This window comes from Paramormyrops kingsleyae, chromosome 5 (genome assembly GCF_048594095.1).
Source record: "Paramormyrops kingsleyae isolate MSU_618 chromosome 5, PKINGS_0.4, whole genome shotgun sequence".
NCBI classification, from domain to species: domain Eukaryota; kingdom Metazoa; phylum Chordata; class Actinopteri; order Osteoglossiformes; family Mormyridae; genus Paramormyrops; species Paramormyrops kingsleyae.
The window spans coordinates 7,799,252-7,815,472 of record NC_132801.1 but is presented as its reverse complement, the minus strand read 5'-3'; the positions used below and the strand labels follow the sequence as shown (position 1 = coordinate 7,815,472).

At 44.7% G+C, this 16,221-nt stretch overlaps 1 protein-coding gene across 1 annotated transcript; it reads right to left on the bottom strand.

Moving 5' to 3' along the window:
* Positions 1-5,492: 5,492 nt before the first annotated feature.
* yju2b (YJU2 splicing factor homolog B) lies at positions 5,493-9,264 on the bottom strand. Its single transcript, XM_072712001.1, has 8 exons — positions 9,201-9,264; positions 8,597-8,640; positions 8,381-8,434; positions 7,506-7,588; positions 6,692-6,747; positions 6,365-6,425; positions 6,111-6,253; positions 5,493-6,002 (listed from the first exon to the last, which is right to left on the bottom strand). The coding sequence occupies exons 2-8, from the start codon at positions 8,597-8,599 to the stop codon at positions 5,716-5,718; spliced, it is 687 nt and encodes a 228-aa protein (XP_072568102.1). The 5' UTR covers positions 8,600-8,640; positions 9,201-9,264; the 3' UTR covers positions 5,493-5,715.
* Between the last annotated feature and the right edge of the window lie 6,957 nt (positions 9,265-16,221).

Genomic DNA, 16,221 nt, shown 5'->3' with positions numbered 1-16,221 from the left:
AGCTGTGTATAGACGCTTTATTGACCAGAGTCATGGGTCCTTGGCTCATGAGTCAATAAACAGTGGAGGATCCTTAGCTTGAGTTTGATCAGTCGGCATTAATAGTGACTCTCGAAAGGAGGGCTATCAATGTGATATCTCGCACGAGCGTACTCGCAAACAGGAAGCCGTTCAGACTCATCTTCCCACCGCTAGCCCAGTAAAGTCACGAAGAGAGGAGAACATGTGAAACCTTTTCAAGTTGGCAAATATCGGCCATGTTAGGCACTTTTAACAATGTAGGAAGCACAGTACATTTTAGGAGACTGATAAGGTTGGTAATGTAATGTAGACGCATGCTATTGTTGTGCCACAAAGCTCAAACATGAACAATACCGTATTTTCCGCACTATAAGGCGCACTAAAAAGCCTTTGATTTTCTTAAAAAATAAGTGCGCCTTATAATCCAGTGCGCTTTAAACGTGGATTAATTTCTGTTGTGCATACTGAACTCGAAGCGATTTGAATGTTTTAGTATTGAAAAGTGAGTTTTGTGTAGTGCTTCACGTGTTATAAATTAACAATTTCAAGAGTTATTATGAATACGCTGACTTTTGATTTAGCGGTATAGGACCGTATTATAAGTTCAATTTTGAGTTATTGTTAATAGGCTGACTTTTGATTTAGCGGTATATGACTGTATTATAAGTGTTCAATTTTGAGTTATTGTTAATAGGCTGACTTTTGATTTAGCGGTATATGACCGTATTATAAGTGTTCAATTTTGAGTTATTGTTAATAGGCTGACTTTTGATTTAGCGGTATAGGACCGTATTATAAGTGTTCAATTTTGAGTTATTGTTAATAGGCTGACTTTTGATTTAGCGGTATAGGACCGTATTATAAGTGTTCAATTTTGAGTTATTGTTAATAGGCTGACTTTTGATTTAGCGGTATAAGACTCTTGTTTTTTTACGTGTTAAAGAGTAGTGAAGACGCTCATAAACGTATGAACAATGTTGACAGTCATTGTGAACACGTGATGTAAAATACATTTTCGTTGACTGGCTTATCTGACTGTTTTGTTTTGCTTAAAGCGCCTTAAAGTCCGGTGCGCCTTGTATGTGGAAAAAGTTTGAAAATAGACCACTGATTGACGGTGCGCCTTATAATGCAGTGCGCGTTATAGTGCGTAAAATACGGTACTAAAATTCCACAAGGGTGGAGTAACTTGTAAAAAACAATCCAATTCCAGATCCCATGGAGCGCATCAATAACTTCACAGCCCAGGCTTGCGGGCTGGAGCCATGCGGACCTGTACTGTGCTCTTTCTATGCCTCCTTGCCCTATATTCAGAAAACCGCATTAAATCTTGTGTTTTATCTCATATGTGATCAGTGCTCATGGTTTGCATGTGTAGCTACAATACGGGCTTCCCAGAATGCATTCTGATTTTACGCTCCTCCCTCAGGGTCAGGTCTCTGGGTAAGCAACGCCCGACTGGAGTTTGATCTGCCCATATCTGGCTTCATGAGGCCTTCTCTGTGTGAGGGGCTCAGTCAGGAGGGCATTCCACTCCTTATCCAAACAAACCTGGCTACCCCCAGGACAGGCTTCCTCGACTGCGGTATAAAGAGGTTAGACGCCTCACAAATAGCACAGGAGGCTCAGCCATGAAACCCAGAATGAACAAAGGTGGAAGATAAGCCCTGAGAGTTACATGTCAGCTGTAAGGTCCTTTCTACAGCCATTTCATCCATCCATCCCCTACCCACTTAGCCTGGTGAGAGTTAACGAGATAATGTCATTTCAGCTCCAGGAAAAAAAACATTAATAAAATTTACTAAACAAACAAACATTAATAAAATTAACTAAATAAAATTCTCATTATTTTTATTAAGATTCCTTCCCAGAATGGCCCAGAGCACTACACACACACACACACGCACACACACAGCACACTTAGGACTATTAGGGGAAAATCCGAGGAAGTCCAAGGTCAGCCGGCTGCCTAGTCGTCCCAGGAATGCTGACCACACAAGTTTGATTAGCTGTCCAGATATCAGCTGTATGCAGACTGACTTCAATTTCAGCCTTCTTGGTTGTTCAGTTAGTTCAATTAAGAGTTTAAGGACTATTTAAGAGATTAAACAAAAACCAGCATGATGACGAGGGCCTGAGGCCCAGACTATGAAAGCCACAGTCACAGGCCAGGTGTGTAATGACCTTCTCAAGGCACACAGGCGAACTTCAGCCGCTGCTCTTCGAATTATAAATATTCCTCAAATGATCCACTAGAGGGAGACCAAACTGATTTCCAACCACCTTCAAACCTCTGGTCCTGGTCACGGCCACCTGTGTCACCTGAGGGGTTTATTGGCTTGTATTGGGGGCCTGGAGCCTATCGCAGGCAGGTATCCTCGCTAGCAAAGAGCAAACCCCCGGGATGCGGCCTGGACAAGATGCCAACCCAACACAGGGCACATACCCGCTACTGGCAATTCAGAAACGGCAGTTACCTAAATGTAGGCATTTGGACTGCAGAAGACTGCAGACCTGGGGAGGGAAAAAAAACCTTGCGACATGGAAAGAACATGCAAACTCTACATGCAGAAGACGGGTGTCAAACTGCCAGAACTGTCAGGCAACAGCACAGCCACCCAGCCACTGGACAGCCAGCAAAGCAAAATAACTGAGCACTAAATCTGAAATCAATGAGTGTCATTCCTGTTTGGCCGGTGTTGTGTGGTTATGCTTGCTGTCCTGTCCAGAGCAAGACTTGTGTCATCTAGAAAGCACATAAAAATAGAAGACAGTAAGCAGAACACACAGGAAAACATTTATTTACAGACAGTTTAATGTAAACATCTAAGCGGGGGGGGGGGGGGGCAGCTGGCAGGGTTGTCAGATGAGTCAGCAGCACTGCATAATGCAGGCAGAATTTTATCTTAGTGCCTAAATATCTAAGCAACCAACGGTACGGGTGGGGCAACAACGTCCTCTATGTTCTGCCACAGATATTTGCAGTCTTTATTATGATAGTGCCAATCCAGAGAAGAATAACCCCCCCCCTCCCAGCACTTCCCTGCTATACAGAGTGACCACTGAAAATCAGCAAAGACTCAGCTTTTAACACAGCGCCGACTGTCACCGTCGTGGATTTTACTCCTGTCCACACTATCAGACCTGCATGCATCAGAACGAACCACGAGAGCCGAGTCTGCAGACCCAGGAACGATGGCGCATTTAAAAGGTGAAGATCGTGCAGTAAACTTTAAAAAAAAAAAAATCCAGCAGACTGAACGCAGGGGGGATCAGTCTGTTTTCTGCATCGTTACATTGAGCATGAGTGAGAGCTGCACTAGGATTATCCTGACTACCGAAAGCTCTGTGATGTAGTTTGAGACTAATTTCTCTGGCTCCATCAGTCCCAAGGTACGACGACTCTTCCCGCTGCCTCACAAAGAAGCCCCCGGAGGTACTCAGAGTCCTGACTCAGTCTGAGTCACTGTAGTCTGCCACCAGAGACCTCAAAGCAGAAGAGGCCCCCTCCCCGCTGTCCTTTCCCTGATGATTCCCACATGATGCTGACGCTCCATCTGTCCTTGAAGTACCAGCAGGGGGGACATCAGCTTCTTTGCACTTTACCATCATTTCTGACTCCTGATTGGTCTCTTTGCCTTGAGGCTCCGCCCACCCGGCCCCCTCCATGCCTCCCTCCGAAAGTCCAGCAGTCACCCTCTCCTCTGTGGTGTCAGAAAGCATGTCCTCGGTGCTGGATGTCCTGCGGGCTGACACGGCAGCGCACGGCCATTTCCCGCCGGCCCCCTTCTTCCGGATGAGTCCGAGCTGGCTGACTGAGGACGGTGCTGAGCACATCTTTGTCGCAGGGGCCCCTGCGGCCCCCCGGGCCCCCAGAGTCAGTCTGTGAAGGAGGCTCCCAGCCGGACTCACCTGCTGGCCGGTGGGGGAGCTGAACCAGGAGCGGGTCGAGATTTCCTTGCGCTTGCTCTGCTGCCGGTCATCATATGCTGGAGACGACGAGCCAGAACAGAAGCATCAGACAAGCAGGAATGAAACTGACTCCGGGAGGCTGGTGCCACGGTCCTGAGGAACTAGATCTACTGCCACTGTCACCTCTGGCTTGCTCACTGGGGACACTGAGCAAGGATAAAGTAAAGCACTTTGACACAATGTAATGTTCTGAAAATGCGCTTCGCAAATACAACCGAAGTGAGCTGAATATTAATGTGGTAAATCTGCAAATTAACCAGTCAAAAGACATTTGTGGAGAGTACCGTGATGCCTTGTAGTCTCCTTAAGCACAGACATCTGAAAAAATAGCAGACAGCCTCTATTTCCTCTGCTAAATAAAATCTAAATATTGACAAATTCTAACTGTAAATATATGGAGGTGCTTGATGTTTTCAAGGCGAGTCAGATGCCCAGCAGCCTAACCGCCTATGTGTGTATGTGAACATGCGTATGTGCGTGCGTATGTGTGTGCGTGCGTATGTGTTAGGGGTGTGCAAAGCAGCCGGTATTTGTATCTGTATTTGTATTTGTTGAGGGGGGAAAAGTATTTGTATTTGTATTCGTATTCGAGTAAAATTCAAAATAGGCGTAAAAATCCAGTTTTTTTGCGTTGCACTTCTAATTTACGCTATAGTGTAAGTATTCTTTAATTATATCCATTATAATAATTATGGATATGCAGTAGACAGAGTAACTTAAACGTACCATATAACTCCTACAAGTGCATACAATTCGACACAACTACACAAGCATTGTTTTAACCTTTTTAACCAAACGTTAACGTTACTCTGTCAACAGCCTATTGTCTAAATTAGCGAGCTAACAGAGCTACGTAAACAGAGCGAACATGAGAGCACCTGACTGCAGACGTCAATAATGCAGCGTAATGGAATAATCTCCCGATCAAACTCCGCTTCCCGAAAGTTATAAACTGCCTCCGGAACCCAGTTAAGGTACAAAAATCTATTCAACAAAAATAGTGATACAGTTAAGTGTTTTTTCGCTCAGCCGAGCCTTCTCTGTTACTGTGTGGAGCAGCCTGTGTCAGTCACCTCTTTTACAACCCCCCCCCGACTCCTGAACTCACTCACTCATCCGGGCATGCACTGCGGTCTCAAGAGGAAACGCAGCTTTTTGATATAAAGTTTTTCTTGTTCCCGAATACAAATATTTTTTTAAGTATTTGTTCGAAATAAGTATTCGTAAAAAACACATTATTTGTGCCTTTCCGAATACCGTATTCGGGTTCGGCTCCACCCCTAGTATGTGTGCATGTGTATGTGTGCGTGCGTGCGTGTGTGTGCGCGCGTGCGTATGTGAGCGTGCATATATGCGTGCGTATGTATGTGCATGTGCATATGTGCGTGCACATGTGTGCGCGTGTGTATGTGCATGTCTGTGGGTGCGTGTGTGTGTATGCAGGTGTAAGTGTGTGTGCACATGTGTGCGCGCGTGTGTGTGGTTCACAGACACTCACATTCCGGGCTCTGAAAGGTCAGCAGGGAGGCCAGCCTCTTGTCCTCCTCCTTCTCTGGGAGCAGCGGGATGGACAGGCCCGTCCTCTTCCTCACCTCATCGTCCTTCTGCTCCTCTTCAGCTATAACCTTCTTCTCATCCTGTCAGGATGGTCGGGGGAGCACAGGCACGCGATGATACCCACACACATACTGGGGCCACAAGCATCTAACACTCAAGATGTTTTCATTTGTGTCTGGAATGTGGGGAATCCCAGGCAGACAGGAATGAAGCGCGTCCAACTTTGCACTTTCTATACATACATACAAACAAACATGCAGTACATTCACACGCACATACTCTGAACTTCCTGCGGAGGGCGCTGTTGATCTGAAAGTCATCCTTCCAGGCAGCCTGCTGTTCTTGCAACTCATTGAGTGTGGGCAGAGAGGCCCGCAACTTCTCCTTGTCCCGCCCCCCGTGGTCCAGTTTGTACATGGCGTCCGTCTCCAGCTTCTCCTTCTCACTATGCTCTGTTAGAACAGGAAGTGCAAAGTGTCACTGCAACACAGCTTCCTGGAACCAGTGTCCCAAACCGGCCGCCTGGAACCAGTGTCCCAAACCGGCCATGAGTCACGCACCGGTGGTCAGAATCTGCTCATTCTCCGCCATGTCCCAGCGCTCCTCCTTGCGCTGCGCCCCACTCACAATGACGTAGTCGCAGGTGGCGGGGTCCGTCTGCATCTCGATGTAATTCACACACAGGTGGCACTTCATCCTGAACCTGCGGCGACCAGATGGGGGCATCGCAAGGGTGGGGATTGTCTCAGGCAACCATGAGCCACAATGAAATATAATTAACTACACAGAAAACAGGATGCAGGAGCCCACCTACCGATAGATGGGTGTGGTGTAGTAATTACCGACTTTCTTCTTCTCTGCATTGTATCGGACCCCTGTGACAACCAACAGGTAAACAGGAAGTAACTGGGCACATCCAGAAGGGCGCCGTAAATAAGCCTGTTACACCTCCTCTGGTCACCAAAGGACAGAGGAACCCAGTTTAATTATACAAACTGCTTTATTCCATCAGTTTTATGGGTGCTGATGGGTCTGCAATCTATGCAGAGCAGCGGACAACAAAAGCAGTAAATAAAATTCAAAGAATTACTAAGCAGGACCAGTAAAAGGACAGGAGATGGAAACAGGAGGAGCCTCTCACCCATGCCAATGTGGTTCTTACAGCCATCACACCAGATGTTGTAGGGCATTTCAAACCTGCAACCAACCAAGGTGGGATACAGAAAGAGCACTTGGTGAGACACTGAGTGTGTGGCAGCTTTGCTCTAAAATTTTCGGCATACCAACAAGGTCACGTTATAATATCCACACCTCTATAATTCAATTTCAATTCTATTTATTTTTATACAGCTCTTTTCCGACAGTTTTCCCCAGTGATGGGCAGAGTTCCGCTAATCCTCTAACAGCTAATTAGCAAAGCTGATTTTTTCGTTAGCGGATTAGCGTTTCCGCTGACTTTAAAAAACGTTAACGGACCAGTTAGCTTCCGCTAAATTTACCTCCACTAACATTTTCTTCACAGGCGAAGTGAATAAAGTTTAACGGTCAAAAATGTTTGTAAACCCTAAAATCATATACGAGTATGTTCCTGTCTGTTGTGAGCATGTCTGCAACAGTGTGTCAGTATAGCATTATCAAATTAAACTCTGAAGTTAGTGGATTAGTTTTCAAAGCTAACTTTTTGGTTCACTTTGCCCACCACTGGTTGTCCCAAAGCGCTTAACAATGTTAGTCTTACCAATTTAGCCCCACATTCTACATTCTGATGGAACAAACAACAATTTTCTCAAGAGGTTAAATTAGAAATTACAACAGTCACGTGCCAAACAGGTGTCAGGACCGTGACCCTCAAGCCCTAGACCTAAATCCTCAGAACAACTTTCCAGTAATACAACACAGCCTCTGTCAGAGCAGTAACATAACCAGGTCCCACGTCGACACCCAGTGGGTCTCACCGGATGATGAGGATGCCCTGTGACAGCTTTCTGGCCCTCTCCCGCAGGGGGTGAGTCTTCCAGTAGCCGTTGAGAGAGCCATGCTGCAGCGAAAGAGAGGATGTGGAGTGAGGGGTGTCGGACACGTCACCAGCAACCAGTAACACAGTGACACAGGCATTCTGTAAACTGGAAAACTCAAGTAGATATGGGGGTGAAGTAATTCCTTATGAACACAACAATGTAACGCTGCCCTGTCCCAAACCACCCCAGCCAGACCAGGTTAAGTCATCTGCATCATCATGAGTTAAATCTGGGCCCCTTCACTGCTCCTTACACCCGCATTTTACATGATTTGTCATACATCTGCTCTTTAACAGCACCTTTGTAATATATCTGCTACTTTACAGCACCTTTGTCATATATCTGCTGCTTCACAGCACCTTTGTCATATATCTGCTGCTTCACAGCACCTTTGTCATATATCTGCTGCTTCACAGCACCTTTGTCATATATCTGCTGCTTCACAGCACCTTTGTCATATCTGCTGCTTCACAGCACCTTTGTCATATATCTGCTGCTTCACAGCACCTTTGTCATATATCTGCTGCTTCACAGCACTTTTGTCATATATCTGCATCACAGCACCTTTGTCATATATCTGCTTCACAGCACCTTTGTTTGATAATTACTTACATACTGTTAGCTGCTCCTTACGCTGGGTATGACTGAACAGGTAAGCAATCAAATGCATTTGTTGAATTCAGCCAATGCATCCTTCATTTTTATTTTAGGTATTTTTTCCTGAATCTGTCTCAGACGCTGACTGTCCCCATCTCAGCCAGAATGTCTGCCACATGGACTCTCGTTTTCCCATGCGTGGGAACGAGACTCACCTTCGCCGGATCGAAGTCCGGAGGGTAATACTTGTTTACTCCTTTCCGCTCACCCTGGGGAGGGAAAATGTTGAGAGGGTGGTGAAAATATGCATCCAGACATCAGGAAAAGCATTGCTGACTAATTTCAGAATCAGAATTAGAAACCCATTTAAATTTGCTTCAAATGGCAGTAGATTTCTTTCTAGGATAAAAAGATCAAAAGTGGACACTGACCATCCTGTCTGCTTTGGTTCCTCACAGACAAAAGCTCCGTTCAACTGGAAAACAAAAGTGAGGAGAATGCCAAACGTGACGTCATATTTGAACACAAATAGCAGTAGAGAATAACTCTATGAATCAGAAAGGCACACAGGTGATGTGTTTCCTTAAATATGATAATAGACAGTAAACCCATCGGAAGAGACCATATTGCAAGGGTATAATAAAAATGCGTTCAGTATATTGAAATTCTTATATACACCAAAGTAAACAAAAAAAATATAGGTAAAACAATTTAACAGCGAAACCGCTGTCGGTATCTGAGTTTTGTTTTTATTTTCTACAGCACATGAATGCAGACATAACAGACTGTCTCAGTTATATGCTGACCGTGGCGAGATGTATCAAATGATACATGATACATTATAACTCCTACTTATAATTAGACAGATCAGTTAATTCAGTAATTACATAACGTCCAAATGTCAGCATGTCCATTGTATCTGTATCGCGTATTTATTTCTAGATACGACACGGTTTTAACGGACCTTATAAATATGAACATTAAACTAAAATTACACCGCAAACGTATCTTTTTAAGGTAAAGTAACACACATACGTTTTCTACCACCTCTTGGGTTGATCGATTTCGTTACTTCCTTTTTCTATACGTCACTTCCCCGTGAAGCCGACAAGGAAATTAACCTCCATCACATGACACGTTTATTCACTAAAGAGATCGTTCCGCTGGATCGGTCTGGAATGGGGCGTTTGAGTTTAACTTGAGTGTAGCACACTTTTTATCGCAGTCTCAGATCATTTTCTACCAAAAATGATTAGTTCATGTTGATGCCATAAAGTCAGCGTCAATAAAGACACAATATTTAATTGTTTTCGTAGCTATAACTCTGGGCTTTAGTTACTTTATTTTATTTATTGGATTTATTGAGCAAGGACAGCACAAAAGACAATGTTACATGTGAGAACAATGCAACCGTTGTTTTGTACGGAGGTTTTCTAGCCAAAGGCTAATTTGCAAACCTAGTCCTTGGTTGGACTTTTAAGAACAGACAGTAACAGCAATTATCGAGTCTCACACACACACACACACACACACATATTCATACACACACACACTCTCAAGAAATTAGTATAAATTAAGTAATATAACTAATATAAAACATCAGTGTTCACAGATTTGCTTTTGTTTCAGCCATTTTTTCACCTGGGAGTTAAAGACCCTATAACATTTGTTAACAGTTTTATTGCCGACGGTAAATTATTCTGATCCGAGGTCCTTTAAATGAGAACGAGGATTGACCAAATGATGTTTTGTATTTTGCTGGTTTACAGTCTCCATTTTCTGTTCCTCTTGTTGGAGCTCCTGTGCTGCTGGCTTTTACAATCATTCTGCTAACCAACTCTGGGACAAAGCCATTGAAGCATTTAAATGTCAGTTTTATAAAAAAGAAGTTTACAGAATTGTCGAAACTTAGAAGATTGTACTTCTGTATTTTACAGTGGTGCCACTTTATCGATTTTTGGTCCAAGACTTTTAGGGCTTGTTTGTACAGACACATCACAGGTCTTAAAGCAGATTGAGTTGCTTGGCTCCAAACAATTACACAGTATGAGAGGTGAGACAGAATTATGGCATGCAGGTGCAACTGGGCAGCTTTTACAGATAGATATGGTCTTATCAGACGGAAACAGTTAAGCTTGGTCTTAATGGTTCTGGACACTTTCCTGATGTGAGACTCAAATTTAAGGTGAGAATCCAAAACACCAACCTGATATTTAAACTCATCCACTTTCTCAATTTCTCTGTGATCAATGACAATAATAAAATTGTTACAGATTTTACGTCTGATTGTAAAACACATGGATACGGTTTTGCTGTGGTCAAAAAATTATTATTAAACCATCGAGATACTCCCACCATCTGTGTGTTCAGCAACTCTGCAGCCTGATTTGGAGTTTCTGCAGTAACATAGATGACGGCTTCAACTGCGTACATTTGGCACTGAACACCTTAACACTGTACTACACATATCATCCTGTTCTGTATGGTGCCAACGATTTTGGGGTCTGTCTTCTCTGATTAAATTGTAAGTAACGTACAAGTTATCACACTGAAAACATCGTATGACCTCATGGTATCACACTAAGCCTTCTTGTACTCCTTAATGGCAAAAAGGACTAAAGCTGCCTAGAGTGACTGTATTTTTGGGACCTAAAAATGTCTGAAATGTCTGGGATTTCAATTTGTTTCATGTTGCCATCTGCTTTTTTTACAATCAGAATACTTTCTGTATGCATATTTGTGTTGCTTTGACCCTGGTGTGAACCTTTATGCAAAGCAAAATATGTTCATCCTGGAGCTGCCAGAAATGGACCCAGTGTACCACACTTCCACACACTAAAGGGGGCAGATCAAATATCATATGAATTCATGTGTTGCCTGAACACATCTAGTAAATGCATCCATGCATTTTCTATAACCAGTATCCAGTATTGGACTGTGGTAAGCCTGAGGCAGGTCATAAGGCAGGGAGACATTATCAAACTGGAGGACTAAAGGAGGACTTCAAAACACCGGGAGAACATGCAAACTCTACAGGCAGGGAGAGAGCCAGGGCAGGAGTCCTGTCTACAACTGCGGAGGCGTGAGGACAGAGTAGTACCATCTGAACCACTCAGTGAAGTAAGAACAACTGAGCTGCATAAGGATTTGCATAATGACTAAATCTCTAAAAAAAAAAGGCAGCATGGAACACATATACATTAATCAATAAAATGGTTAATGCAAACGAGTAAATGTTGGATGACATAACTATTGGCGTTTGCAACACAAGGTATACTCCCACCCACATTAATCTTTTGTAATGGAAGATTTTACACTTGGCCCAAAGACAAGACTGCCAGGACCCTCTGTGATGTTCCAAAAAATAAGTCTGGAGAAGACAGACTATGTGGAGAAGAAGACAGGGAGGAGAATGTGGGATAAGCTGGGAGTTGTATTCTTGACAGAGGATTTGATGAATTTGATGAGATTTACAGTGCTTATGGATTTTTCAGAAATTTCCTGCTAAACCAGCACGTAGTCCTGTGGAGAGGAGTTCTGTTTGCCATGCACAGAATTCCCGGGATTAGAACAGAAATCGGAATTTTCATGGCTTACCGTTAGCCGCCAAAACCCAGCTAAAGTGCTGGATAGGCGACAGTCGGCGTCATGATTTTGCACGACCCGCACAACGGCTTATTGTAGTCAACAGCGAGAGCAAAAGACTGTCATAAAAGACATAATTGCACAAGCATCCGGTGACAAGAGGAGGGCTGAGGGCAAGGCTGGTGTTAGGATTGCCACGAAAGTCACCAGTCGGTGTGGGCAAAAACAATAGCGAGACAACCAAGCTGAATGAGAGAGGGCGTGTGCGTGATGGAGGCCGGCTGTAGGCCGTACCGACATGGAAGCCGGCGGGGATCAGCGCGGAGCGATGGGCTGTGATCTTTACGGCGGGACGTGCTGACAGGTGACTGGGTCAAATTGAACATGCAAAAAAGGGGGAAGCGTGGGTCAGCAAATACGCGCTTGGAATTCCACAGCTAATTCCCACAAAATGCTTCCCATTACAGACCTGCCGCTCCCCGCATTCCTGCCCCGAGCAGACGAGCCCTATATGGGCCGGTCCCGAGACCAGCTCCTGCAGGAATGTGCAGCCAGCCTCCGGCGGACCCCGTCCAGAACCGGGAAACCATCCCTGGTCTTATGCTAACCTATAACGACATGATGAAGGTATAGACAGGATGCAGCCTAGACAGGCTGAAGTCTTTGTTGGTCGCTGCGTGAAACAGGGGGATGACCCGTGTCCCACTCTAAGTGACACGGCATGTGGTTATGAATATAAATGTCAGGTTACCATGAGTCTGAGTCATAGCTTTTATACTGTCTTGTACAAAGCTGATGGTATTGCACTCGTCTCCTGGTTTAATGATCGACAAAGCTTCAATTCCGAAGTGGAGCATCCCGGCCTATCCAAATTCTACATCCTAGCTTCTCCCAAAGACATTCTCTTGGCCTGAGATCAGTGTCTGTGCAGGCCTCTGACATGTTCCTCTGATAACAATGGGTTCCCCATCATCATTTTCTGTAATCTTTGGGGTCTCGCTTTGGCTTTTGGATGGTATAATGCAGTATGATGTTGTTCTCATGGCATTAAAAATGGAGAAAAAAATTAAATGGTGCTTATTTGGCTATTTGTATAAGTACATAGGCAGTGATGCGGGCGCTGCATCGGTCTGTCGTGGTGAAGAAGGAGCTGAGCCAAGAGGCAAAGCTCTCGATTTACCAGTCGATCTACGTTCCTACCCTCACCTACAGTATGGTCACGAGCTGTGGGTAGTGACCGAAAGAACGAGATCGCGAGTGCAAGCGGCCGAAATGAGTTTCCTCCGCAGGGTGGCTGGGCTCTCCCTTAGAGATAGGGTGAGGAGCTCTGTCATTCGGGAGAGACTCAGAGTAGAGCCGCTGCTCCTCCGCATTGAGAGGAGCCAGATGAGGTGGCTCGGGCATCTGGTCAGGACGCCTCCTGGACGCCTCCCTGGTGAGGTGTTCCGGGCATGTCCCACTGGGAGGAGGCCCCGGGGAAGACCCAGGACACGCTGGCGGGACTATGTCTCTCGGCTGGCCTGGGAACGCCTTGGGATTCCCCCAGAGGAGCTGGATGAAGTGGCCGGGGAGAGGGAAGTCTGGGTTTCTCTGCTGAGACTGCTGCCCCCGCGACCCGACCTTGGATCCAGCGGAAGATGATGGATGGATGGATGGATGGATGGACATAGGCTTCTCATCTTTCTGTCCTTTGACACGCACACACACACATATAGGGGAGAGCAAAGCTTTGGGTCCAAGCACAGGATGAATCATATATTCAGCACATATATCTGGAGCATTTTGGGGGGTTAAGGGCCTTGCTCAAGGGCCCAAGGGACATGTGACTATTCCGCCAAGGAAAGGATTCAAATCAGCAATCTTCCAATCACAGGCACAGAGGCCAAAAACACTGAGCCTCACATTGCCTCCCATTGTCACTATTGTACTCATCCCCTGATGCCTCATCGGGAAGCAACATGTTTACACATCTATGAACCTTCTAAGTACTAAATACCTTCATCAGTCAGAGACACACGTGAGTTAGAGATGAACTTATATAAATGAATGGGTGCTTAATCAGAATAATCACACACTGTATAATGCACTGTAAAAAGCACACTTCCGGTTTACAGTGAAATTTGTAAACTGCAACCTACTGGTGAGAGTGTCTCATTGAAATAAAAAAAAAAAACACATCTTTTTGGGCACTTTTATCATTGACTGAACTCTGCTGCGTCACACTCTAAAAATCCAGCTGGACGTGAATGCACTGCAGTCCACTCTGCAGCTGTGTGACACGCGCACTGCGGTCAGGGAGCAGAACAGTCAGACATCTCAGAAGCTCACCTTGTGCTGATTCCCTGTCGACTGTCCAGCAAGACATGCCATCATTTCCACTTACTCTTTGTGCCGGCCACTTCCTGAAGGATTATTCAGCCAGATGAAGCTCATTCCATTGAATAAATACAGAAAAGATGTCCGCTGGTGTATCTTTTTCAGCAGTGTCCTCGGGGACCCACAGACCCTATGTTTTTGCTCCCTCTCAGCTCCCTGGACTTTCTGGCAGGGAGCTGGGAGGGAGCAAAAATGTGGACGGTCTGGGGGACCCTGAGGACCGGGTTAGGAAGCATTGTTTACTGTATAGATTTGCATGTTTTTTATTCCCATTCGTAAGTTAACGTGTTCATTGTTACAAATGTCTGTGTGTGTTCTAGGTATATCATATTGTTTTCTGAGCTAAAGTAAGTGTGGTCTGTGTTTATTTGTGAACTTCATATGATGAAAGCATCATGCATTTGTCAGTTGCATGTGAGGAATATTTTGCATGTGTGTTTGTCTGCACTGACTGATTCCAATGGCCGGTTGATGCTGCTTCACTATGATCACGCATGTACATGTAGATGCGTGTTGAATGACTACCAAATGTACTAAGCCCATGCACACTTGAGGGTTTGTATGTTGCATGTACTGACCGCATGGGCTTCCACTGTCTCCTGGCAGCAAGCTGAGGTATTTAGTCTTGGCAGACAGACGGGATCTTTCTCTTGCTGGAAAGCTTCCAAACACTGGGCTTTGAAGAGAGACAAAAACAGCCCATGGATGGTTTAAGAATAACTCCTGCCATAAGCATGCACTAAAAATATTCTCTTCTCCCCCTGGAAGACGTTAACATGTCGCGGGGGCGATTGCTACAGGGATGCATCTTGCAGCATGAACATCCAGACAGGGAGATGAACAGGATCAAGCTGGGAAGCGTCACTGAATATCTCTTCTCCAAAAAGTCACCCGTACAGCCAGCCTTGTCTTCTGTGGGGTGGAACGCGGCACATGCCACTGAGCCACCATGACCCCAAACCTTCCTGAGTGAAGAATGCGTCTCTCTTCATAATAACTTTCTATTGAGAAGATTTCTGGCTTGCCGGTTATAGACATGGGTTTGGTGTCCGTATAGTTTTATTTCACACAGTTATGTTTGTTAAAATAAAATGTTTTCTTACCATTGCACCCAAAAGTAAATAATTTAAACCAGTAGGGAATATAGTAAAACTAATTATTGATATTATGTTATTAAACTATCCCGTCTACGGTGTCCCCTGCCACTTGCCCTGCTCATTCTGGGATCAGCTTCAAGCCCATCTCAACCTCTGCATTGGTTAGAATTAGAATCAGAATTAGAATCAGAAGCCTTCTACTGTCATTATACTATGTATAAGAAAATTGCAGAGCAGCTACTCCATCAGGTAGAATGAAGAATAAATATTCAATCATTTACAGAGTAACTGTAAAAAGTACTACATATAAAGACTACTAAATATAAAGCATATAGAAAGTAGTAATGATTAACAAGGTAAGATAATACAATCAGTAAGGTAACAATGTGGTATTGCTAAGAATCAAAAGCAGTATTGCTTTTATTACACAAGTATTACACAATACATTACCGATAATATGAGTATTGCACATAAAGCAAACATTGCACTGGGCTGTTTGTTGCACATCCAGAAAAGATTGAGGTGCGAGGAAGGGAGGGAGAGAGATGGTCAGTGCATGTTAAGGTTCACTGCTATTATGGCTCTGGGAAAGACGCTGTTCCTGAGGTTCTTCATCCTTGATTTAAGGGACATGTTGGTTTTTAGTTACTAGTTGAAATCCAGTGCCAGAGAAAATGGGGGAAAGCCTGCATAGAGCATATGTGGCGTGGGTCTGTTATCTCAGAGCAGGCTGACCGTATGAGGAGGCTGAGTCAGGCTGGATCTCTCTAGGTTCCCCGACGGGGGTGAGCTCCAGACGGGACTGTCCCAAGTGGCAGGCAGACGAGGGAGCAGAAATAGCTAAGAATGTTATATTTGGCTAACCTGAGAACATAGAAGCAGAGAGATTTATATGCAATATAAATCAATACCCAGTAATCCAATCTATCTCAACACAGAAAGATAGAAAGAGAAACACAATATACACAAATATACGGAAGGTTACTGTGCATGATCGT